A 25,939-nucleotide genomic window follows, 5' to 3' on the forward strand; every position below is an offset into this window, starting at 1 on the left:
TAGAGTTTAAATTACGTAATACATCAAACACCTATTCCTATCTCACACCTGCCTGCGCTCAAATTTGTTTGTCAGACAGAGACGGAGTGAATCTCTACGTTCGCACATAAGCTTAGCGAGAAATACGCGGTGCACGTAATACACGACTACGGATTATGCAATAATAACCTCTATTACTTTGATGGTAGGGTCGGAAATCGTGTAATTTAAAAAATACTTAGCGAGAAATACGCGGTGCGTGTAATACACGACTACGTATTATGCAATAATAACCTCTATTAATTTGATAGTAGGGTCGGAAATCGTGTAATTTAAAAAATACTAAGTGGATCAAGTATTTTAAAAATTGGAATAGGTGCCACTTAGTACTGTAAAATACCTAGTGTGTGGACCTGTTCTAGTAAATACGTCTCATCTCTAACATAGAGTTTCCAATTAATGTCGTACTTTTCTATTAGCATATTAAGTACCAACACCAAGTGCAAAATAGCAGTCCTTGTAACTAATAATTGTAAATTGAAGTATAGACTGTATTCTTATTATGATGATTCAACTTGCCTAAAATTATACCTACCTAACTAGACAATCGATAACAGTTGCATATCACCATTAAAATGGAACGTGACTCTGTCCGCACGTTGCTTCGCTCCCTCGCGGCGACTCAGCAACATGCCGCGTCCGCCGGCGCCCTGCGAGCGAGCGAGACGGGCGCTGTTGCCCGGCATCACGTGTATCTGGCATGTTGCCGCGCCCCCCGCCGATGCTCGCGTCATCCAGTGCCGCAACAAATGTTTACGCGACAGACGTGTATCGGGAAACAAGACATGGCGACCGTGTGGGACGACGACAAGATCTTCAGATTGATCGAGCTATTCCAGAAGAATAGAATACTATGGGACTCCTCAGCTTGGACCAAAGATTACAGGAACAAAACGAGGAAGTTGGACACGTGGGCTGAGATAGCGAAGTTGTTGAAGGTACCGACGCACGATGTGGAGAGCAAGATGCATACGCTCCGGTCGCAGTTCGCGCGCGAGCGGAAGAAGGCGATGGCGATGAAGCCGGCCGGCGTGGACATGGCCGAGGTGGAGAAATCCATCAAGTGGAAGTTCTACGACGCGCTGAAGTTTCTGCCCGCGGGGCCCACCAGGGGATTCGGGAACGATGGCACGACGAACGCGGTAAGCAACAATGTAAGCAAGACATTTTATATTAGGCTGAGTTGCACCATCTTATTTTAATCGTGACTATAATAGGCTAACCGGTGTTTTTTGCATAGAGTTTGACAGACTTTTGGCGTTCGTTAAAGTTAAAGTAAGATGGTGCAACCCATCCTTACATTATGGTCCGGTTTTGTCAATCAATTGCCATGATGACATTATTTTATTTTAATCGTACACCAACAGCAAAACACATAAGACATGCGCATTCGCGCATTAAAGAAAATTATGACAAACCCAATTTAATTTTTTAAATGTTAACAAAAATATTAAACCTTTTTGTATACCCAAGATAACCACCAACTAACGACAGCTCAATGTAATACAGGTTCATAGAATAGACGAGCCATATTGATAACATAAGGTTTTATGCGTTTTGTTTTTGTTACATAACTTACATGTTATTCCAAAGAAGGCGATTGTAGAGGTGTTATTTTTTATTCAGCTCAATCCAGTTTTCTAGTCGACCTAGGAACCTATTTATTTTGTCGTAGTATTATAAAATATATCGTCCGTATTGCTTTACTGTGGCCGATTTTATCACTACCTAGCACGTGAACTTGGTTATTTACGAGTAGTATTTTTAATGACCTTTTCCATATTCGCATAATATTAAACGTAGTAATAGAATTCCATGGACTATGAGAACAATATTTATGCAAAAATGGTGTAGTCTGACCTTCGATCAACAATACCAACTAGATATCAGGTCAGCGCAAAAAATGCGTGTCGGGAAATTACACCGCACTTGAAAAGTGTGCTTTTATTTAATTAACACATTTAGCGGAGTGTACATGGGAATTTTAAATTAAATTGATGCCAGACGAAAAAAAAATATTTTTATATAACCTCCTCCTTTTTCGAAGTCGGTTAAAAAGAGATTAAATACAAAAAAACACTTCTCAAGTGCGCTCTTATTTCCTGAGACGTTATTTTTGTGCTGACCCGATATCTAGTAAGGTTGGTTGAATACTTACATGACCTAATGAGCAATTAAGCAATTTTTATTTCATTTCAGGGAAACCCAAACGACTATCTGGAGGTGGAGTTCTCCGACGAGTCTCGATCATCCCGGTCGACTTCCGAACGTTCCTCGCACCCCGCGCCGGGCCCGTCACGCAGCCGAAACCGAGCCAAACGGAGAAGCGAAGAGGTGTTAGAAGGTTACGACGAATGGGTCAGGCGCCAGAGAATACGCGATTACTACGAGTCTAAAAAAGACGAGTTCGACTTTTATGGACAGTACGTTGCTTCGGAGCTGAGGCAGACAACGGATGACATGGCCGTCCTGCAAGCCAAGCATCGGATTAATACTATACTGGTAGATTTGAGGTTGGGCAAATACAGACGGAATGGGCCCTTTTCGGGGGACCGGGACTGGTAACCTGAAGTATGGGCTTTTCCTGAAATATTCAGGCACCAATAGGGTGGCACAAACACAATGTACTCAATTCGTAAGCACTGTAATAGTCTAGTGTGTAAGAGAAATATATATGATTTTAGTTATTATTTGCTGTAAACGACCACAAATGAATGGTAATTTTTTGAGTACAAAAATGACTACAAGTTTAGCTCTACACAGGTGTAGAGCTTATACATTCCTGTTAAATGTTTAATAACTTTCATTCAAAAGTATATTATATAAAAGTTTCTGTGCAGCTAAATGTAGTCATAATGTTTTATTGCATTTGCATCATGTTGGTACATACCTACATTAGGTCTTAAATACAGTGTGAGTCACGTTAAAGACATATAAAAATAGATGAAACTAGACCTATTTTTATCGACAAAAAAGTGGTCAAAAAAATTTTGAGATTTTTTTTAAATTTTTTATAGAATTTTTTTTCTTCCAATTACTTATTGTAAAGAAAACGTAATAACTTTTAAACTAAGCGGTATATCCTGATAAAATAAAAACAGTAATAATGCTAAATAACAGGCGATACTAAAAAAATACATTCAATACACAAAAAATGCCAACAAGTAATAAAAAATGATACTTTTTGAAAAAAATCTGCTTAAAAATTCGTGTTTTTTTGGTTGTTTGATAAATTTCTCCAAAAAATGCCCCTATAACAGGTGGTTTTTATTATTGTGTATTATTCTCTATCGTATTACCTTTGTAAAACCAAAAATTGCATGTCTCTATCCCTATCACAACATTTGCTATGATCGTTTGAACTAAGCCTCTCCGGGCGCGCCATTCAACGCTTCGTTAACAACGAAACTGAAAATGGCTCTAGATTTGTAATTTTGATAAAGACAAGTTAGATTTCAAGTAAAAACAAAAGACTTTGAAGTAAAATAAGCATTTTAGTTAAAATTAAAATTGTCCCTACCTGTAGAGGAGAATAATGTTGTGGTAGGCCTTTGTTCAAACTATCATAGCAAATGTTGTGATAGGGATAGACACATGCAATTTTTGGTTTTACAAAGGTAATACGATAGAGAATAATACACAACAATAAAAACCACCTATTATAAGGGCATTTTTTGGAGAAATTTATCAAATAACCAAAAAAACACGAATTTTTAAGCAGTCTTTTTTCAAAAAGTTTAATTTTTTATTACTTGTTGGCATTTTTTGTGTATTGTATGTATTTTTTTAGTATTGCCTGTTATTTAGCATTATTATTATTTTTATATTATCAGGATATTCTGCTTAGTTTAAAAGTTATTACGTTTTCTTTACAATAAGTAATTGGAAGAAAAAAAATTCTATAAAAAATTAAAAAAAAATCTCAAAAAATTTTTGACCACTTTTTTGTCGATAAAAATAGGTCTAGTTTCATCTATTTTCATATGTACACTTTAACGTGACTCACACTGTATAATACGCATAAGGGTCATTCCATCGTTTCGGGTGTTACGTTCGTACACACATATTCAACAATTTCTTGTATTTTGAAATAGTATTTTAATAATATTAGTGCCTTAATCTGTCCGTTTTTAGTTGTTTTATCTAAATAATAAAGTTTGTGCAGCTTAGAATGTAGGATAACGAAAATATGAGTCGAAAAGTGTGCGTTTCGGGCGTTACGAGATTTTGCCTCTATGTTCTGACTGTTTCTGCATTTACTCGAAATTTAGCGAATTTTCTTAAGGAATCATACCTAAAACTTACAGGACTTCTAAAGTATGAAATTTGCAAACCATGTAACATACAATCACTGTTACATAAAACGTTTTACTATTTTTTTATAATTTTTTTCTTTGTTTCGGGTGTTACAATGGTTCTGTTTCGGGTGTTACGAGTACGAAAATGCAACGCGTTTTATCGATAAAATCGGTGTTTTATTAGTCTCTAGGTACTACAAAATAAGGAGTACAACAAATAAACACAAATAGAGCGAATTCTGGTTTGAAATTACGAAGCAGCTTTTCTTAAAAAATATACAAAGTTCAAGTTTAATTTTTCCTCAGAATATAGCTTTTTCTATTGTTTTTGGCTTGAAATAGCATTACTTTAATTTCTAATTACGATATTTAATGGAAATGTCAAACATCGAGGCTTTTTAGCAATACCTTCATTTTAGTGTTAAGTCGACATTTCAAAAATATCTTAAATAGAGAAATATGACTCCTTTTCCGACGCCAGCGCTAGTGGGAGGTCGAAGGACACTCACAGTAATACTTTTTGACTTCTCCAAGCAATATACACACATTATCGACATATAAATAAAAATGTAATACCCGAAACGTTTCGGGTGTTACAGTTTTTAATCAAAAAAGAAACATACTAAATTAGTATCATGCTCAGATATTAGTTAGTATTTGAAATCATTACTACCATGCCCTTACTTTTACCAAATATTGTTATCATAATCCATGTGTAAGGTACAATAATAAAACAAATACCTGTTTTTTTGTTTCGGGTGTTACATCGCCGAAGTAACAAGAAAACACACTTAAAACTTGATGGTTATCAATTTTTTTGGGACTATGGCGCTATCTACCAATACTATGATAAATACCCTCAAATCTTATAGTGGCAAAACGTTTCACAGATTGTTAGTTTTTTTTTAATCGTATTACCAATAATAAGAGAGAAAATGATCATTCAGACAGTTGACTTAAGTATAGACTTTGAAGACTAATAACTTAAAAATTACTTGTTACTTGCAGATTTTTTTTGTTGCACATTATAATTTGGAAAGTTTACTTTCAAAATTCATCAGATTTAATGCGAAAAGAACATATTTAGTTTTTAACCCTCGGTAACTTTTGTCATGGAATGACCCATAACGTACGTATACAGACATACAACATAACATGTTGCTTTTAAGATTGCTGTGTTTTACTCGAATGAAGAGCTATTTTTAAGTTATATTGATGTGCGAAATTAATGTGACTCTTTTCATTATATTGCATTTACCTTCACCTCATGGAAATCTATTAAAATGTGTGTTAAATGTAAGGATTTGAATGATTAATAAATATACTCTCATACTCAAAGGCTTTCACTTATTTCTAGTTGAATATACAACTCTGAACGAGAAACATAATCTTCGGACTATGTAATTACATGACTGGCTATCAGGAAAATGATATCAAAAGTATCTTTATTTAAAAAAACGGTAGGTAGAGCTAAAAAGTGTTCTTAAAAATGATTATAAAATAAAAACTAAAGTAGTTAGTGTTACTCAACCAAATTAAATTAAATTTTTATGGAACCAAATGGCAACTATTCCGCGTCGAAAAATAAACAACCGAATTGAGAACTTCTTCCTTGCTCATATTTATCTTAGTTGAAGTTAGTACTTGTAGAGTTGTACCAAACACATGAATCATACATTACACTCCTGCCAACATCCTCGCTGTCCGCCATGTTGTCTAGATAGTCGCCCCCGAACCATTCCCCGTGTAAACAGAAGCTCGCTCGGTTATTCGCGGTCGTAAAACCGCGGCTGCATCATCGCCTATCGCCGCGTTGTGTAACTTATGAGGGGCGGTGCAGACAGGCGGGAATTTAAACGCCGCGTTTCAAATGCTTTTTTAGATTAATGTACTCAATGTGTTCAAGAAACAAACCACTTTTTATTTTATTAAGTAGTAAGAATTATGTAACATTCCACTTTTCTTTCAGCATCTACCACAGACCTATGACAATACGAGTAAAACATGTTTTTTTTTCTACAGGTCCAAAGCTGCGGGTAGTCGGTCGGTGTCTGTTGAAATTCCTTTTGTTGATGTAAGTGATCATTCCTTAACCCTCATTACCGTGCAAGTTGTAAGTACCGTAAATGAATCATTTTTGTTCAACTGATTTATTTTTGTTTGTGCCTGCTCGTCTATCCAGCCCAGTCCCCTAACCGTCACAATCGCACAAATGATTCCAGAATTTACACCCACCCCAGGTGGAGTTTACGAGGCATGCCATACAAATGCATGGTGTCATACATACGCCAGGCTCGCTCTGTTTACGACTGCTGTTTATGAAGGGTCTGACTGAAATTAGAACCTGATTTGGAGGGTTCGGTTTAATGAATTTTCGGGATGATTTAAGGACTCTGTAGGAATTTAATTCACTCATGGTTTTCTCTGTTAGTTGTAGGTAGTTGTTGGAGATTGACAGTAAGTCATACCAGCAGACATTTCATGAAATTAGTCACGTAAATCTGGTTAATTATGATTTGATGACGTCACATAGGTAGCCAAATATTATTATCCCTACAACTTTTCCAAAGGCATAACTAAAATATAAACTTATGTTTCAAAATCGCAAAAAAATCCGGAAATTAAATCCATCCATTTAATAATTTTCATTAAAATATTTTTCAGTACATTTATTAAAATATTAATTATTTAATACTTAAATAGCATTTTGCAGAAATAAAAATAATACTTATCGATAAAATAAGACCTTCATTATGAGTGATCGAAATGTCGCAATATTTCCTGAAAAGATTACCTTTTTTCAATGATTTTAATGATTAAGTAATTGCATAATGGAAAGTCTAAATGTGAATAACCATTTCGTCATTTCCTCGTTAATTTTATCAAATTGATAAGCTGTTGCTAGCCCGCATGTGTGATAAGCACATGCCTATTAGATAGGTACCTACAGAAGCGGTGAAGTCACGCCTGTTTTCCGGAAACACTTCACTACTCACAGGTAGATCCTTTTGTAACATCGTGTTTCAGGTTTCCGGACTTCCGAAGGAAAAGGGCACCCTTAAAATACCACTGTGTGTTTAGCAATACTTTTTTCAGTAGAGTACTTCGAGTGTTAAGAAATTTAGGTTCTAAGTCAAAACTGTTCGTTTCACACGAAAATTTACAGTAGGTACCTACCTATGATGCATGATTTTAATAATATGACGTATCTAAAAGACATTATACTTTAATCAACACTTTTAACGACTTGCAAATGAACAATAAAAAATAATTGCGACACTCATAAAACTTTTACTTGCTGTACTATCATTGGAAATGAGTCATAGAGTCTAGAACATCTATATGCGTTCCACGTTCGTGACTGGCCTTATTATTATGGATTTATTACCATTTTATCTTGAAACAAAAACAGTTTTAGGGATTTTTTAACACGTAGACTGCCAAAGTAAATTTACTAATTCGCCAAAATTGAATTTTTTTCTAATCGATGTGTAATGGCTTGAAATGAATAGTTATTGATAAAAAATATTTTTTTACTATTTATATTGATATAGGTATACCCATAAAAAACTGTCAGCCACCCATGCCTGACGCGGCCCGAATGGTATAAATTTCAATCACAGCGCCTCGTCAAGCATTTTGTCAGACACAACCACAGATATAGAAATACCTAGATGTGAATGCACCTACTTCGCGTGTCCCGATCCCGATAACTCATCGGAATGAGCTGCCGCTGCTTACAGTCCACGCGCGTCTGTTGTTGCATGCGGACGGCCGCGAAAACTAGAAAAATGCCTCAATGTGTGATAATTAATTGCAATAAGCCAAAAATTTCGAGCTCCCAAAGGCAAGGACATAATATTTCCTATCACGGGTAAGTTATTTTAATATTATATTAAGTGTTAATTCATTTTAAAACGTTTTTTTAAGTATTCCAAGCTGTGGTTTCAAGAATGTACCTAAAAACCTATAACTTACCATTCAAAAATTTTTTTTACGATACATTGCCGGGTTTGTTTTGAGCGTTTGATCTGTCGTTATGTGTTAAGAGGCGATGTATAACGGACAAGCGCCACTGTCGCGCATCGCTTCGACTTCGTCACGTACACGCAACTTCTCATTCGTCTAACAAATTTTGCTACTAGTGTTGTTCGTTCTACTACTTTAATCAATAATCGATTCTTATCGATATCGGACAGTCGAATGATACTAATTATTATTAAAAAATATAACTCTCATATATAAATAAAAATATTCTAATTAATGTGTATTTGTAGTATTTACATATATGTCTTTTTTTTCCTAGTTTCCCACAAGATGCAATATTAAAAGAAAAATGGATCGCAGCTACGGGACGGAAAGACTGGTTTCCGACTAAACATAGTACCATTTGTTCAATTCATTTTGAAAGTACCTGTTTTATTGACCCTTCAAAAAAGAAGAGATTGTTAAAAAAAACGTCATGCCCCACTATACATATATTAAAACGGATTGACAATGATGATGAGGTTAGTGAATAGGTTAAATGAGTAACAATATTTTTATTAATAACGTATAAAATACTAGCTGTTACTCGCGACTTCGTCCGCGTGGAATTTTCGCAATAAAAAGTAGCCTATGTCCTTTCTCAAGGTCTAGACCATCTGTATACAAAATTTAATACAAATCCGTTCAGTAGTTTTGGCGTAAAAGAGTAACAGACAGACAGACAGTTGCTTTCGCATTTATAATGTTATTATATAATATTATACAGGGTGTTAGGTAAATGGGTATATGAGCCGGCACTAGCCCATGCTAACATGGGCATATAAATGGTATGGTGAAGTCAGAAATTTGATATCATTATTTTATTTTTTTAAATATTCATACAAAATAAATTTTATAAAATGCGATTTGTATGAAAATTAAAATAACTAAAATGAAGATATAAATTTTCTGACTTCACCATACCATTTATATGACCATGTTAACATGGGCTAGTGTCGGCTCATATACCCATTTACCTAACACCCTGTATACATATAATATAAAATATAATAATATTAATATATATAGGTACATCATATATAAAACTCAAAGGTGACTGACTGAATGACATAGTGAACTATCAACGCACACAGCCCAAATCACTGGACGGATCGGGCTGAAATTTGGCATGCAGGTAGATGTTATAACGTAGGCATCCGCTAAGAAAGGATTTTACGAAACTCCACCCCTAAGGGGGTAAAACGGGATCCAAGCGTACGAAGTCGCAGGCGGCTGCTAGTTAGAACTATAAGGTTTGATTGAACCCAAAATGGAGTCTGCTGTGCTGCAATTTCTTTTTTTAATTTCTCTTTGCAATACCAGTAAACTTTTTCCACCATTTTGTCTAATCGGATCTATAATGTAGGTATAGCAATACATAGCGACAAGGTGACTCATGCGCAATAAAAATTTCACGAGCTTCTTATCGAGTGGGTAAACCGTGAAAGAGCAATAACGTGTACCATCCACATGCATGAGCTCATGGCTTCATGGCTTCGTTGTGAAATAACTCAACAATATCGGAAACGATACCAAAAATCATTCGATATTATTATCAATCATCGCTTAATCATACGCCCTTAATTTGTGACCTGTACCTCTAGCACGAAATACTTTCGCCTTCGAATTTCAAAATGGTAATTGGCAGACCGTCTGTTCGACAAAAAATCATAATTAATTTAACGTTTGTTTTAAACTAACTGTGATAGTGAAGGTGTTATGACTATGGAAGAATACCTTTTACTTTTAGTTACAGCATACATAGAGTGAATTCGTCGTAAAACTATTCGAAGATTCAATATTTCTGACCGATGGATCCGGGAGATGAATCCAGGAGCAACTCATAGAATTCCATCTTTTGAATATAGACTCAAGATAGCTTCAAACGGTCTATTTGAAAACAAAAAAACACAATTTTGACTAACTATTGGCTAGCGTTTCTCAATATTTTTGACAGACCCTTTTCATGTACGCGAGATTAATAAAAATAACTAAGTATTAAAATAACTTTGAAGAGCAATAAAAAATATTTTAAAAACTATTTTTTACTCGATTTTTCTCGATTTTTTCTCGATTGTCAAAATTAGTTTCGTACTATACAAGTAGTTACCATTTCTCATACTAAGTTCACTTTACGGCACGTTCACGATTAACTTTTCATACTAAATCTTTTGATTGTGATTCGAAAAAAATACAAAAGTTTTTCGTGCTAGAGGTACTGAGAACAAAAATAGGGTGAGAACCGGTAAAACCGGTTATAACTGGTAGATATCAATAATAAAGCCCCAATCCCTTATCAGTGGTATCAGCACATCGTACGACGCAGATAAACAACGGTGTCAGACAGTAATCTCGAGTCTCCACAGCACATTGAGCGTAACATTGTATGCAAGAGACACTCTTATGTCGCATGGAATAAGGTCCTAGTCATAATGTAACGCTTGATGTGCAAGTGTACCTAAACAAAGCTACTAAGACGCGCAATATAAAACAAATACCTACCTACTTATACGATTAGGTACCTACTACAGTCATCCTGCTAAAGAGCGTGCTTTGCATAAACTATAGGCAATTAGGAAGTGCGTACCCGGTGGCAATTGATGGTTTATTATTGAAGCTCCATGTTTTATTTGAAAGCGATATACCTACCTACCTACTGTATGATGCACACTAATATTTTAGCATGTACAAATGCAAAAGTCTGTCTGTCTACATATGATATATAGATAGAGACTACTATAATAAATATTAATTACATATTTGGTAATTCATAGAGGTAGATTAAAACCTCAGAAACCTTTTGGAGAAAGGCATTTTCCATTTACATTTCGACAGATTGAAACCCATAAAGGCGAAGCCGCGGTCAGAAACTAGGTTGAAATGAGTCATCATCATCAGCCTTGGTGAAATTGCATATTGTCTCTGGAAAATTTCTGGCTGAGGATTGTCAATACACGTGTCATTTTACATAAATGATTATGTGTACTTTATCCCTTTACACACGACGATACACGTACGTGAGAGTAACTTTGAAAAAATCTCATGCCCATGTAAACTTGTTTTTGCGGCCGCAATCGGCAGCGATCGCTCGTGAGAGATATTTACTCGCACACAGTGCCGCTCATTTAGTGTTGGGACCTGTCAGTGCTCGTTTACTCGGACTTAAAGTTGACTGCATTTTTTGGAACGAGAGGCAGCCAGTGTAAATATTGATTTTATGTGGTTATTGTTGTTTTCGGATAAGTGTTATAGTTTTATTTTATTACGAAAACAGTGATTATCTGAATGGAATACTTTTATTGTTATTTCATTGCATAAATTAATAATTATTACTACCANTAAATAACTTAATGTATTTAAAATGTAAGTAGATAAGTAATATTAATTAATAATATTTTTTGTTTGCGCAATAAAGCACCTATTACTATTACACATTATGTCAATTTCCAAGCAAACCCGGGAGTTTTTGGTAGTTATTTATATGAAAATATATTTCTGATATTAAGTCCTAACAAATAATAGTAGTTACATTTCTGTTGGTTTTACGCCCAGATTCCATAGAAAAGTGCCCATCATCCTTTGTCAAAAGGTGGATATTTTTTAATTAATTCGATTTTTGTAAGACAATTTGCTAAAAGAGGTTTAATTGCTTGTTAAATAATAGCTTACTCTTTACTTATAGGGGTCTCTTACCAAATGAATACTTATGTGCTCATAAATTAGTAGTTTTCATTAAATAAATTAACTAAATAGTATAACACTCACTATCGTGAGACTAACAAATTATACCGAAGCCTCACTATCGTGAGGGCATACTTTCAGGGAAACTGAAAATTCAAAATTTTTTAAAGTATTTTTCTAATCTTATTTAAACTCTAAAATAACCCCTAAGTAAAGTTTTATTAAAATATTGACACTTTTTTATTCTCGTGTGTAAAGGGTTATGCGGGTATAGTAAATAAATAGTCGTGTCGTTTAAGGACTTTACTAATAACAATTTGCCGGTACAATTTCCTATTGATTTTATTATTCGTATCAATTTATTAAACTTCATAAAAATCGGCGGATCTACTACCGGTCGATAAAATATTCCTTTTGCTTTGCCGTAGTCGGGTAAAAATGGGTTGAGATTTCGGTTGAAATAATTGAGCAATTTGAAGATTTATATTTAAAATCAAATAGTGATAATCAACATTTGATTGAATAATATGCTATTACGAATGTTGTGTACCTAGTAACTTACCCAAAATGTGTTCAATTGAGTGTGCCTTTTCGTAAGTGCGTCCTAAGCCAATTTCAGGTGATCTATTGTTGTTGCCGGAGGTTATTGGGTCAAGGTGCGTTGCGGTTGCGTCACCGTTCGCTTATCAATATGTATGATTCATTTTATTTTACGTTGCATTTGTAATTCGCTGTTTATTTTATTAGTTTCCTTTGTTTTTGTTCACTGCGACGTTTCAAATTTGAAATAAATTCCTCCATATTTATTACAATCGACTACTGCACTGGTGACAAAAACAAAATTGTTATTGTCTTCCTTATTAATTTTACCTGGCTACTTAATTTTCATGATCGAAAGCTTTTCAAGTACTCATGGTCGGTCGTAAAGATAAATAACATAAAAACAATCTATACTTAGGTATCCACTCCATAACCTTTAAAATAATCCTTTGTAGGTAGGTACAAAAGATTGAAACAATCTTATCAATTTGCCACTTTATCATTAGAACGTTCTCGTATAAAACCGCACAGACATGATGGCACCTGGCAAACTATACCTAGTCTAAACCTACATCTTTATTACAAGGGACCCACGATTCAAAATCGAGACACACCCTTTTATGCTCAGTTGAATGCACAAGCCGGTTGCATTCAGGATACAATCCATTTAAAAGTCGACTCTGTCAATATGCGTTACAGTTTAAATTTAAATGCACTTTATCAATTTCAATTACCAGTCAGGACGGAATATTGGAGCTAGTTTTGTAGCGGTTAGAGTGTACATTGGATTGTGTGTCAAGCCAGCGGTTACCTAGTGACGTCACATCACGCCACTCGAGTCATAATGAGCATAATGATGCGTGCAATACATCGGTCATTATATAGATCACTAATTACAGATGATGAAAGAGGAAAGCAACACGAAGGAAAATAAAAGATATCGTTGTAATACATGTTTTTCGGTCAGTAGATACTAACCTACTTATTACGCCTGCCTTATTTTTCTGAATCTTGAGAACTTTCATTGTGTTTGAGACAGTTGAGTTTCAGGAAGCTTTCAGGTGTAAAAATAAAATTAAAGAAACCTGCTGACGTTGTTGATATAGTTTTATAAATCCAAACTAGGTGTACAAGCTGGTCAGTCAATTCGTTTAATCAAATTAATCAAAGAATTGACTAGTTTACGTTAATAACGTAGCGTGGGTGTCTTTCAATTTATTTCAAGCATAAGCCTATAAATAGGGTTTTCATTAATCATCATTATCATCATCATCATCATCTCAGCGGTCAGCCCTACCTTTATGAGGGTACCTACCAAGTAGGGTTTTATAAGTTTGGAAAATTCATCAATTAGGTGTACCAGGCTTGAATCTGATCGTAGTGCGTCACCTTAGATTAATAAAACCTAGATGGATAGTCTTCATACAAACGCTTCGTCAAGAGTGAGGCAAAAATCTTATGTCATTAGTGTCAATTTTGTTGGGGAGTGTAGACAGTGAAGGCGATTTTCCCGAAAGTAGGGAAATTTTTAATACGTTTTTAATTATTTTATAACTAACAAAAACAAAACGCATCATGTACTTACTTATTTATTGAATTCAAAGTACCTACATAATTACAATAAGATAAATCGACTGAAAAGTCTCGATTTCATAAAAAAAGGAGGTGTACATATTTGTACGGCGAACAATTGGGAAATAAATTTTCTTGTTACTGGTATCATTCCCGTATTTAATTTTTGAAAGCCAAATTCAAGCAAAATACGCGTCGAATCGTAGTATTTACTTATGAAATGTAACACTGGTCACTTTCTTTAGTTTTTCTGATGTATTTAGACACCCTTTCACAGCACAAACCGTCTTAATTAATTAAAAGTCGTCGGACGTGTTTACCAATTTTTCACTTTGACAGTTCATGTGACGTTTACGAGTAAGCCATTCTGGCTTACTAAAATCTGCCTCACCTTTCGTGCACTGACTATCTATCTAGGTTTTATTAATCTAAGTGCGTCACTAATAAGGGCCTCAATGTGCTTTAAAATAAAAATAATGTCAATCATACGTGTTCCCGTCGAGGCTTAAAACTTTCAGCGTGAATCATTGCTTCATGAATCATGATACCTGCTTAAAAATTAATTGAAATAAGTAACCCGCAGAAATATTACGTACATTTTTTTGTTTGATGATTGTGCTTTTAAATTTTATGGTTAACTTAATTAAAGTACACGGCCCGAGAAATACCTATGTAACACTGATTTAATTATATTTCAAATATCTATTGGCTCTTTCATCCGTAACAGAAAGTTTTCATATAGTAATAGTAAATGGTATTTGCAGTAGGAAAGAAAATAAAATATTTTGCGATGAATGATTATTAAAACATCTCTTTGGTATAGAGGAGCAATTTCAAAAACAAAACTAGTTAGGAATATAGGTAACCTAGTACTAGATTTCCAAATAGTATTTGCGTTTCCGAAACGCAAGTCAATAATGCGATAAACAGAGCGAAAGAGAATGCGTAACACAATACAAGCGGTCTCTCTCATGCGTCTCTGTCGCACAGTCCGCACGGAGCGCGCGGGAGCGAGACGAACCACGCCACGCTGCTCCTCTCCACGGCCGTCTCGCTTCTCCAAGCGTTGGCGTCCAGTGAGGCGTGGCCACGCCAAGTGAATAGACGCTGAACCCACGCGCGCGTGTCCCAAAAAAATAGCATGGCGTCCTCAGAAAGTAGCATCTTGCGTATCAGCGACCAAAAGACTCTGGAACTGGTCGAGCTGTACAAGAAAGAGGAATGCTTATGGGACACAACATCTCTTAGCCACCGAATCAAATGTAGGAGGCGTCAGGCCGCCGAGAAGATAGCTAGAATTTTGAACATACCGAATTTTGACGCGTCACATGTCATGATCAAGCTTAAGAACTTGAGGAACGCGTACTGCCAGGAGTTGAAGAAGTCGGCCATGCTTCAGAACCAGGGGGTGGGCGACGACGCGCCGAAGAAGACCAAGCCGAAGCCGCAGTGGTATGCTGTCATGGACACGTTCATTCGGCCGCACCTGAAGGCCAACTATACCCCCAGCGGTCCCACGTTGGTTAGTCTCTTTTTATTTACGCGCAGCGAGGCGACGGCACATTAGGATCTAGGGTAGTATCTTATGTTGAATTGCATTAGGTTCTATTTTGCAACAAAAATGTATAGCCTGATGTGCTGTCGACAGTTTATCATACATTTTCCATTTAAAAAAGGGCTTAGGCCCTTCTGACTTCTAGCGGCATATTCGTTTCGTACGCATGATTGTGTCTCCCTTACTCTTCAACAACTAAGTTTAAGAGTAAGGGAGACGTACCTACTTACTAGGACTATACGTTAAATTAAAGCATAGATTATTTGTTTGTGACGGACTAGATGACTGATAACCATACTTAAATATGTAAAAATATAAATAGTTGTATAAATAGTGTTTATGTAATTACACTAGATAAAAGTAATGTATAACTTCGGGTACAAATGTAGTTACAGATACTCGCAATGGGATTCGAAACTTAAATGCTGACTTGGCTGACGTTATCGCGCTAAAAAAACACACTATTTTTAATGCGTTTGATAGAATAAATAGGTCGCGTCTACTGGTCCTATTTACATTGTGGCGCAGCGGTTAAGTGTAGGGTATTTAGCATTATATCAGTTACATTTTATCTCAACAATACCCCTCTTAACCGATTAGTGGTGTATTTATGGCTAATGTCGTTAAAGCGTTTGTTTGTATAATTGCAACAGGATCAAAAAACTAATTAATTACAAACAATCACTTACTAGAAAATGGGATCTACGATTTCTAATTAAACCGCCGAAACTGAACTTAATGACTAAGTTCTTAAACTAATAAAGTATTGAATTGTAGATAATTTTGATAGGAATAATTTAACTTTTCCACCATGAAATGTTTAATAGTCTAGTGATTAGAGACTTCCCCAGGGTTCTGGACTCGATTCCCAGGTTACAGAACACTTTTTTTATACTACACTCAGCGGCACGAAATTTGGCCCAAGCCTAAACACCCAGATATGAGGCCAAATAGATGTTGTATACCTAAGTTTCGTGTGACATGTTAACAGAACATTTGTTTTTGTTAATTTAAGAGGCTAGATTTATAAAAAAATTTACCGACCATTAGTCTAAGGTCCAATTTGCATGTTCTCTAGAAAACGTAAGTCGCACTTCGCGAAGGTATCGGAGAAGTTCTGGTCCTGGATCAGGTCTTCGAGTATGCAGGTTCTGATCCTCCATTCTTCTTCGTATTGTGTGCTCACTGACATTCATGAGCTTGCTGTTTGTAAACGCTGGCGTATCTCAAACGTAGTGAGAACCCGATTTCTTGATATTGCAAGCACGATAATCGGGTCATCGCGCGCTGACATACACCTTAATTCCCCACTTCTTGGTCTTCCTGTGTAAAAGGCGGTCTGGTCATGCCTTTTTAATGTGTATCTTAAGTTTGTACGCCATAAATTGAAAGTTTCAGCCATCTCCCGCTGCATACGCCCTTGACTTCTAAGCAACACTATTTGAGCAACTTGAGCTGGAGTAATGGGCATTATTCTCAAATTATGGAAACGAGTATTATTCTAAGATTAATTTAAAAACAAAAAACAAAACGCCAAACCCTTACAACATTTAATATCGAATTTAAACTTACCCGTACTCTTTACGCTCCAACAATGAAATGCGTTTCTAGAGTCAAAAAAGTTAAACAGACGCATTTTTTTATGAATCTAGCCTCTTAAATTAACAAAAACAAATGTTCTGTTAACATGTCACACGAAACTTAGGTATACAACACCTATTTGGCCTCATATCTGGGTGTTTAGGCTTGGGCCAAATTCCGTGCCGCTGAGTGTATAATGTTATTATCTATTACGCTCATTTAGAAATAACTTTTTTCTACATCATCTTCTCTTGGGGGAGGCCTTTGTCCAGCAGTGGATGTCATTTGACTGAAACCAACGAACAAACATCTTATCATAAATCAAATTTCAGGTAATAAATGGCGGTATAATCAAACGGGAACCTGAGCCGGAGCCATTGGACGACCCGGACGAGCTCTGGGACAACCCGGGCTCCGAGGAGGAGAGGCTGTCTGAGCTACCAAAGACCACAGACACCTGCGTCGACAGCATCGACTTCGATTATGAACAGTACAAGCGACCGGCCCCGAGCACCAGCAGCAACTCACCAAAGCGAATGAGGAGTGAGAGCCTTCTAGCAGAAAGTCTGAAAGAAGTATCCACAAATCTAGCTGGTCTCAAAGAAGATGCTGCTAAGAATCAACATATGACAAAAGAAGAATTGCATGACAACTTCGGTAGATATGTAGCGTCACTGATGCGGCTTCTGCCTATGAAGAAAGCTTTGATGCTGCAGCCAAAGATCGTGAACATGATTTCATCTGAAATTTTAGACTGTCAAGACGACATTTTTGACTGAAAAGAGGGGTTTTAGGACTATGAATGACTAGGTATTATTTAGAATGTGAAGGGTAAGGTATAGTGTCTTAATCCTATGCAGTGATTGTTGATGATTGAAAAGTGAGTTTTAGAGGATTCGAGTTTTTAGTTTTAATAAAAGTTGTTGTATTTGAGTCACAGAATTAAGTACTCTCTTTTGCTTCAGACAAGGGTTACACCTGCTAATATGACCAGTTGCCCTAGTAGCAATTTTTTTTTTAATTTTATGAGTAGAGAAGTTGATTTTATCCATATGGTCTATCCACCAGCTGGGTATTGAAGACGCGTTCAATATTAACAATTATTTGTAATTTATCCATCGTTCGGTTGTATGTAATCCATCGTTCTATTAGTTAAATAAACAATTTTAAATATTTATTTCCCGGTTTTTTATTTGAATGTGTACATACAGGGTGGAATTTTGTAATGCCACCTGGAGGGAAAGTACTCTTAATACTGTAGATAGAAAATTTAACTGAAAGATAACATTCCTTTGTGGCATTATAAAATTCCAACCTGTATAGTATTTAAAAACAACTTACTAACTCGTAAAGAAGTAAACAAATACAATATGATCAGATATTTTTATTTAATTTAAGATAAAGTCTGTCTGCATGATGAATGAGTGTTGTTGAGTGAGGGCTTACAAATTAGGTCACTCTTTTGTATCCATTAAGTCACAAAATCAATAATAAAGTGCTCCCGAATGATATTAAGATAGGTACCTATACACAGGTATCTTAATATCATCGAAATGCCATTCGATTGTTTTGTTTATTAATGTAAGAGACAATCTCAGTCGATGACGGAGTTTGACCTTTGTATTAAAAGATTTTGAAATAGGTAAACATACCATAACACACTACTTAAATTACTTTTAATTTTTGAAGACAAAACCATTGGTAATTTTAGGCAATGATTTAATTTCCGAGTGGTGTTTTTTCACAAAGCGTCGTGTGACGTGTCCCATGCCACGTACGCACTAACCCTAAAGCGGCCATCTATCCAACCAACAATAAAAATCTAAACTCCTGTTTACAGGCCCATAATAACACCGGACTACATTCATTACTCCGCCAACTTGCCTACGTGACTGCAGGCAGACCAAACCGCGTGGGAGAGGGACAGTGATACGCGTTACGAAGCGTCTAAAAGAGAAAGGGCATCGGGGTGAAAGACCGCACGAGCTAGAGATTCACCAACTGGTTTCCCCTGGTTTTTTGGCAGGGTTAAGATTTTGTGTGTTAGGGGTTGTGGGATTTTGTTTCCCCTGGCGTTTTGAGATAATAGAATTAGAGAGTTATTTAAGTCGCCGCTTACGAACTTTCAAAAGTTAAGCGATTTCAATTATAACTTAATGTTTTACTGTTTGAAATAGTGCTACTTTGTATGTAAACTGTTTTAATAACCTGAAACACTGTTTGGTTTTGGTCTCTTTTGTGTTAGTTAGTAGTGTAATATCTACTTATCTACAATCAAAATCAGAAGTCTAGAAATAAATAATATCCAACTAAAAATTGTTTTTGGTCAAGTTCAACTTTAGAGGTTCTAGGAGAGTAAATTCCGCAGATAATAAAACACAGTGTAAAACTATAAACGAGATAATAGAATAAATGAATACACCCTTATGAAGCCCAAGGCACAGCTAGTAGTTACATAAACTCTAAAAAAACCTACAATAATAAGGAAACGCACAACAAATAAATATAAATCAATTACGACTATAAATAATTAACGAAATTCTGCGAAATGCTATCTACTTAATTAAAAAAGTTCATTCGATTGTTTACAATCGCATCAAGAAAAAGTTATGGGAACGCGAAGAAATTTGAAATGCATTGTGCATTGGAAATGCACTTTTTGTCCAAATTTCCCACAATAAATGCAAGTGAGTTAATGCATTTCGATGACTAATGGCCACCGCACAAAGGGCCGTAAAGCATTGTCTTATTTTTGGCTTCTTTATTTTTACTGAAATGAAGCAATTTATGATGTAAAGGCAGTTTCACGTGTTTTACTTCATTAGCACTTAAATAAAAGTTTTACAGCGGAAATTGACTTTATTTGTATGTAAAGTAACTTTTCTTTTTGTTTAATTCATGCCAATTTTGATGACTTATTAGGCATGACGTGCTGTTAAAGGAAATAGATTTGTGTCAAAATACTTGAAGGCTGTTTAATTAAATATGGAATGAAGGTATGGAGGGAGACCCACTATTTATCAAAATATAAGATACAGGTAAAGTAGCAGTTCTACATGTGAAGATCAGGTAAAGTATTTACATAATTATATGCTTTTGGAAACTTTTATGTATATGAGTGTGACCGTGATTGTGATCGGGTGACAAGATTTAATGCTAACGCAGTTCAGTCATAAATAATATACATACATTAAGTATTAATACAATAGAGGCACGGGGCGGTAGGATTGCCTGCTTTTTTGGACATTAAATTAGGTACTTATGTGTACATTGACCATCAGGTAAGGTCGCAAGTTCAAATCCCGCTAAGAAAATTTGTAAGTAAATGTTATTAACTTTTTTTAAAAATAAAACTGACTTCAAATGCGTGAACACAAAAAAAACTAAAAATTAAAAATATTGCGTATAAAAAAGTTCATCCCCAATTTTCCACCCTTGGGGGTGAAATATTTTCTTCAAATTCGCATGAAACCACCCTTTTGATAATACCTATTCAACAAAAAATAATCGTTCAAATTGATTTATAATCGGCGGAGTATATTGCGTATAAAAAAGTTCATCCCCAATTTTCCACCCTTGGGGGTTGTTTTTTCTATTATTAAATTTAAATGGGACCACCCTTGAGGTATTACCTATACGCCGAAAAAAGATTTGTTCAAATCGGTTCATAATTGGCGGAGTTATCGCGTAACAAACATAGAAAAAAAAACATACGGGTCGAATTGAGAACCTTCTCCTTTTTTGAAGTCGGTTGAAAATACGCTAAGTTATTCACAAGGGTTATATTTTATTTTTCTTGATAGAAATCAATCAGTGTTGCACCCATGTTATTCTGTGATTATGATAAGCATGGCATGTTTGTTTGCAGACTGCAAAGATGTGATAACACCCAACACGAATGTACGACGATGGCACATCAAGCTTTACACCATTGCATCTAATGCGGTGGTAATAGATGCTATTAAGCTGCTAAAAATTCAGTCTGATGTGCTCTCAACTGTAAAAGAATCAAGTAAATATGAAAAAAGACAAATTTTTGTACACGAATTTTTCGGTGCATGTTATTTTTTTGTCGAACGCAGTTAACAACAGCATATCAATTTACCATTTCGTGTATCATTCTATATTTTTCCTTTAACATGTTTATGCAAAAACACCGAGTAACTCAGCCAATTTTAAATGCATTACGTTCGTGCTTTTGCCAAGCGAAAATCGCCCCTTATAATGGAGATGCAATACGTATACATCGTCCTGGCTCCGCGCTCTGCTGAGGGATTCTGGACTTTATTTGTAGTGTTTTGAAAAGGGAAAGTGGTGAAATTAGCTTGTACAATATTTGTCAATTTTGCCTCGTGTCGGATCGCACGTACACCAGTATTTAGCCTTGTTTCCAGGGCTCAGATAAACACGCGTCAAGCGCGAGTCGCGATAGTTTTGGATATTAATCATAATATGTTTTCCTTATTCATTATCAGATATTTGCGACAAGTGTTATGTGCTATTATTTATATTTTCATGTACAATACACTTGTCTTGCTTGTATACCTTTCTGTTAAATAAAGAGTTTTTATTCTATTCTATTTTAGGATATCAGAACACATGTTCATTCAACTTCAATGTGACTTTACTTATTCATTTAATCAACATTAACATTTTGAGACAGCATTTGGACTTTGTCTCTACTAATGTTGAAATAACTTGCTGCTTGGTTGTAATGAAAAATACCTAGTTTTCGTTTATCCACCATATCCATATCCATCCATAGTTCCAGAGTCGTAGGTATCCCTCTAGAAGTAGAGGTTCTATAAAAATAATACATAAAAATTTATTCGCTTTGAAGAGCGTGGAAAATATATCGATTCTCCAATATTCATGCTCATTGCCGTACCCTTTTCCCAAAATGTCTGCCGATTCCATCTGTCAAAAAGCAATAAATCAAACCTGCCAGTTAAAAAGTCGTTTGTCAATCGCGTTTGGCATTTTAAATGCTTGCTGCTTTATTTCCTACCCTCGTCCAGTCCGCCGCAGATGACCACTTCAATTTTATTACCAGATGAAAGGTGCAATTTAGGTAAGTACCGAATTTTGGAAATACAGCATAATGCATCGACTCTTCATTCAAAGACGTGTTTTCTCTTTGTTGTGACTGTATCTACCCTTTTGCAATTAATTTACTGAAATTAAAAATTTAAAAAAATATCCTTGGACACTTTACACTACGCTTCTAGTCCCAAACTAAGCAAAGCTTGTACTATGGGCACTAGACAACGGATATAAACATACTTAAATACTTTTTTTTTGTAAATAAATACATATTATACATAGAAAACACCCAGACCCGTCACAGAAATTAAAAATCATCATTTAAATTTCTGCCCGGCCGGGAATCGAACCCGGAACCTCTCGGCATAGTAGTCCGTTCTACACCAAACGGCTGACAAAACAAAATAATAATGATATAAGATTAGAATTAATTAATAAACTGGGGCATGCAATGTTTTTAATGAGTAATACAGTTAAAGGGACTCTACCATCCTCCTCTGCTAAGCTTTTTGCGGAAAAGCTCATTACTCTTAATCTCAATTTGAAGTCCTATTACCATTAATTTTTGGAGTTTAAATTAATGTCTGGAGCGTATCTAGTACGTATCGTGATTTAGTGGGCTTAGACTGGACAAGCAAGCAATAAATACACCGGAATGACTGTAAGTTCCTGATTTACATTGATGATGAATTTATAAATTGCCATCTTTTTTGCAGTTTATTCATCTGTATATTCACACCCCAACATTAAAGTTATTCGTCGCTTGTTCTGGAATGCGAATGGGCAACTCTTTAAAGGAATCACGGGGTTGTTCATGACTTGGTCGTGACATGTGTCGTGAGAGACTTGATTTATTAACATAGACCGTGAATCAAGTAGGTATTTCATAATTTTTCCACTACAAAGAGTATGTTATTGTCCTGGAAAATTTGGTAGGTAGGTAAATAAACGTAGTCACTTGTATTCTTAAAGATTATTCATTCTGAAACATAATTAGTTACCTATACTTGGTACCACTCTGTCACACACCAGTTGACGCTGCCAACTAAATCCAATAATGCCTGAGATTAATTTGCGATATCAGATTAAATACCTTGGAATAGACAAATTGACTATTTTTTATGTGTTTCGGCTCAGATAGTTACTACTCCAGGGTATTCTATGTAAATAATTAAATAAACAAGGAAACTAACTACAAAATAAACATTACGATGCAAAGATCACATCGAAATCAACAAGTACATCCTGTTGATAACAATATAAAAACACTGATACGATCAAGGCCGAGCTTATCAACCTGAGCTCTAATGCCTAAGCAATAAGAGCGATGCACCGTGGCAGTAAACTCGATCGGCTGAAAATTACGCAATGTCTATTTTCAATCGGCGACTTGGTGTCTGCCCTATAGCATTACACGTTACACTCAGTGCTGTGTTACAGACAACTTTACAATTGAATTTATCGATACAAACCATCTCCATAGTCAATCAAAATGATTGATAGAATAACTGAAAACAGCAAATGTACCTATAGATTTATTACAAAATAACTATATTTGAAAACATTTCAAAATTATGTAGTACGAGTACCTACATATACTTACACTATTGACTCTACCTGCAAGGAAACGTAAGTTACAAATGCTGAAAATTCATGCTGAATAGTTTGAAATCACAGAGCCTGCAATTTCGTCGACTAAAAGTTATATTAAACTATCGATATTTTTACATACATCATTCTCACCACTACACATTTAATGTTTGTGTTGTTTGTATTTTCCGAGTATCGTTGTTATTATTAGTTTAAATGGCACGTCGACTTCCGAGTGTTATTTCAGGACACTTCAACAAAATCTTAATGACTTGCTTTAAGAATATGTCACTGAATGTTCGAACACTCGATTGTATTACATGTCACTGCAAAAGTGACTCTATTTCATGAGATAATAAAGGTGAATTCAAGGTCAAAATATCACGTTTATTTATGTTGCATCGGCTGATTTGTCCATACAACTAAACATTTATCCTACACAATTTGCAGACAGAACTTTCCATGGTGGGAAAAATCCGTACCATGCAAGCAGGCCATACAATTAAATTGGCAGACAGAAGTCATCAATGAGTCAAGGCCTGGCACGCGTCATTGCTTCTATGATGAATGATTATTTTCTGATGCAACGACGTGTGCGCGAGCGTCAAGTGTTTTATCGCTGTCTGAAGGCTGATGCAACATGGACTTCAATATGTTTTTCCCGTAGTCAATGAAAACAATAATAGATGCAAATAAAACCCACTGCCGAATAGCTTATTCTAAAATAGTTCAGCCGGTACTAAGAGACTGGGAAACGCTGGTCGTCTGATATTCTAGTCTTAAAATCAATCCAGTGAAGTGTGAATTAGCGTAACACTGCACGCGACATTATTGACCAAATTCCTAACATATCTTTGATTATGACTGAAATACTAGAGATTTTAACTTTACTCGCAATTAACATTCCCAATAAGTATTGTTATTTTCAAAGTCGTCTGTGTTACAGATCGAATCCACAACTAAGGATACCTAATGGTTATCCTTCTATTTCAAAAAATCAAAATCAAAAATATTTATTCAGTTTAGACCACAAGTGGCACTTATGAACGTCAATAGAAAATAATAAAAAAAGAAAAAGGTAGCCCTTATGGGGCACTTTACATGTCTCCTTATCTTTTGGGCCCTACCAGCGCTTCGAGACAAACATATGGCAAGTGCTGAGAAGAAACGCCGGAACAAACTCAGTCACCACTTATTGCCAGGAATTATCTAACGGTAAGAATAGTCAAATTTAAGTACATCAAATATGTGCAGACTGAACTGACCACGCATCCTTGTCATCAATATAGTCTCGAACCTTGTAGTACCCTTTGGACATAAGGGTATTTTTTATATGTATCTTAAATTTGTTTATTGGCAATTCGACAAGGTTGTGTGGTATTTTGTTAAATATGGTAATACATTTCCCCAAGAATGAATTACCTATCTTATGCAACCTAAATGATGGAACAGCAAGTTTATTCTTATGTCTCGTGTTAAATGAGTGGACGTCACTTTGATGCAGTGACTGGTCTATATTCTATTTCCTTGCTCGATGGCACAAAATGGTGTTGAAATGACGCTATTTGACCGCAATGATCAGAATTAACAAAATTTATTATTGATTTCTCTAGCACTAAGCAGTTACAGAATATATTGTCTAAGCAAGTAGCTGATGTTGGAGTCACCCTAGTTGGTTCAGAGAAAAGATTTAACAAGTTAAAAGATTTGAATAAATTTAAAAACCGTATTGAAAGAGAGGAATCTTCTATTATATTGATATTAAAGTCTCCACATACAACTACTTTCTTTGAACTATTACACACTCTTCTAAGTACCTCTTCCATTGTGGTTTCAAATAATTCATAGTTACTAGATGGGGGTCTATATACACATACAATAACATAGTCGTCCAGTTCTGCACATGACAGCTCAATAGTTCGCTCAACAGAGAGAGATACAATACAATCTTCTATAGCGATCTGTCGAAAATTTCAATATGTCTTCAATTTTTGAACCAGTGTCGTCGATTTGT

The 25,939-nt window shown here is 35.5% G+C and overlaps 2 protein-coding genes across 4 annotated transcripts; both read left to right on the plus strand.

The window, feature by feature from the left end:
- Positions 1–591: 591 nt before the first annotated feature.
- LOC114358039 (uncharacterized) lies at positions 592–2,852 on the plus strand. Of its 2 annotated transcripts, none has more exons than XM_028311904.1 (2): positions 592–1,193; positions 2,239–2,852. In XM_028311904.1, exons 1-2 carry the CDS (start codon positions 615–617, stop codon positions 2,602–2,604), a joined length of 945 nt encoding a protein of 314 aa, XP_028167705.1. In that variant the 5' UTR covers positions 592–614; the 3' UTR covers positions 2,605–2,852. The 2 variants fall into 2 exon arrangements, with proteins under 2 accessions (XP_028167705.1, XP_028167711.1); XM_028311910.1 differs by having other exon boundaries at positions 600–1,181.
- A 5,183-nt stretch (positions 2,853–8,035) lies between these two features.
- Positions 8,036–18,469, plus strand: LOC114358052 (THAP domain-containing protein 1-like). 2 transcript variants are annotated; one of them, XM_028311927.1, is made up of 3 exons: positions 8,036–8,211; positions 8,644–8,845; positions 17,625–18,469. In XM_028311927.1, exons 1-3 carry the CDS (start codon positions 8,060–8,062, stop codon positions 18,069–18,071), a joined length of 801 nt encoding a protein of 266 aa, XP_028167728.1. In that variant the 5' UTR covers positions 8,036–8,059; the 3' UTR covers positions 18,072–18,469. The 2 variants fall into 2 exon arrangements, with proteins under 2 accessions (XP_028167728.1, XP_028167720.1); XM_028311919.1 differs by lacking the exons at positions 8,036–8,211; positions 8,644–8,845 and adding an exon at positions 14,817–15,678.
- Positions 18,470–25,939: the final 7,470 nt, after the last annotated feature.

This window comes from Ostrinia furnacalis, unplaced genomic scaffold (assembly GCF_004193835.3).
Source record: "Ostrinia furnacalis isolate ACB-3 unplaced genomic scaffold, ASM419383v2 OfSCF0267, whole genome shotgun sequence".
In the NCBI taxonomy this organism is placed as follows: Eukaryota; Metazoa; Arthropoda; class Insecta; order Lepidoptera; family Crambidae; genus Ostrinia; species Ostrinia furnacalis.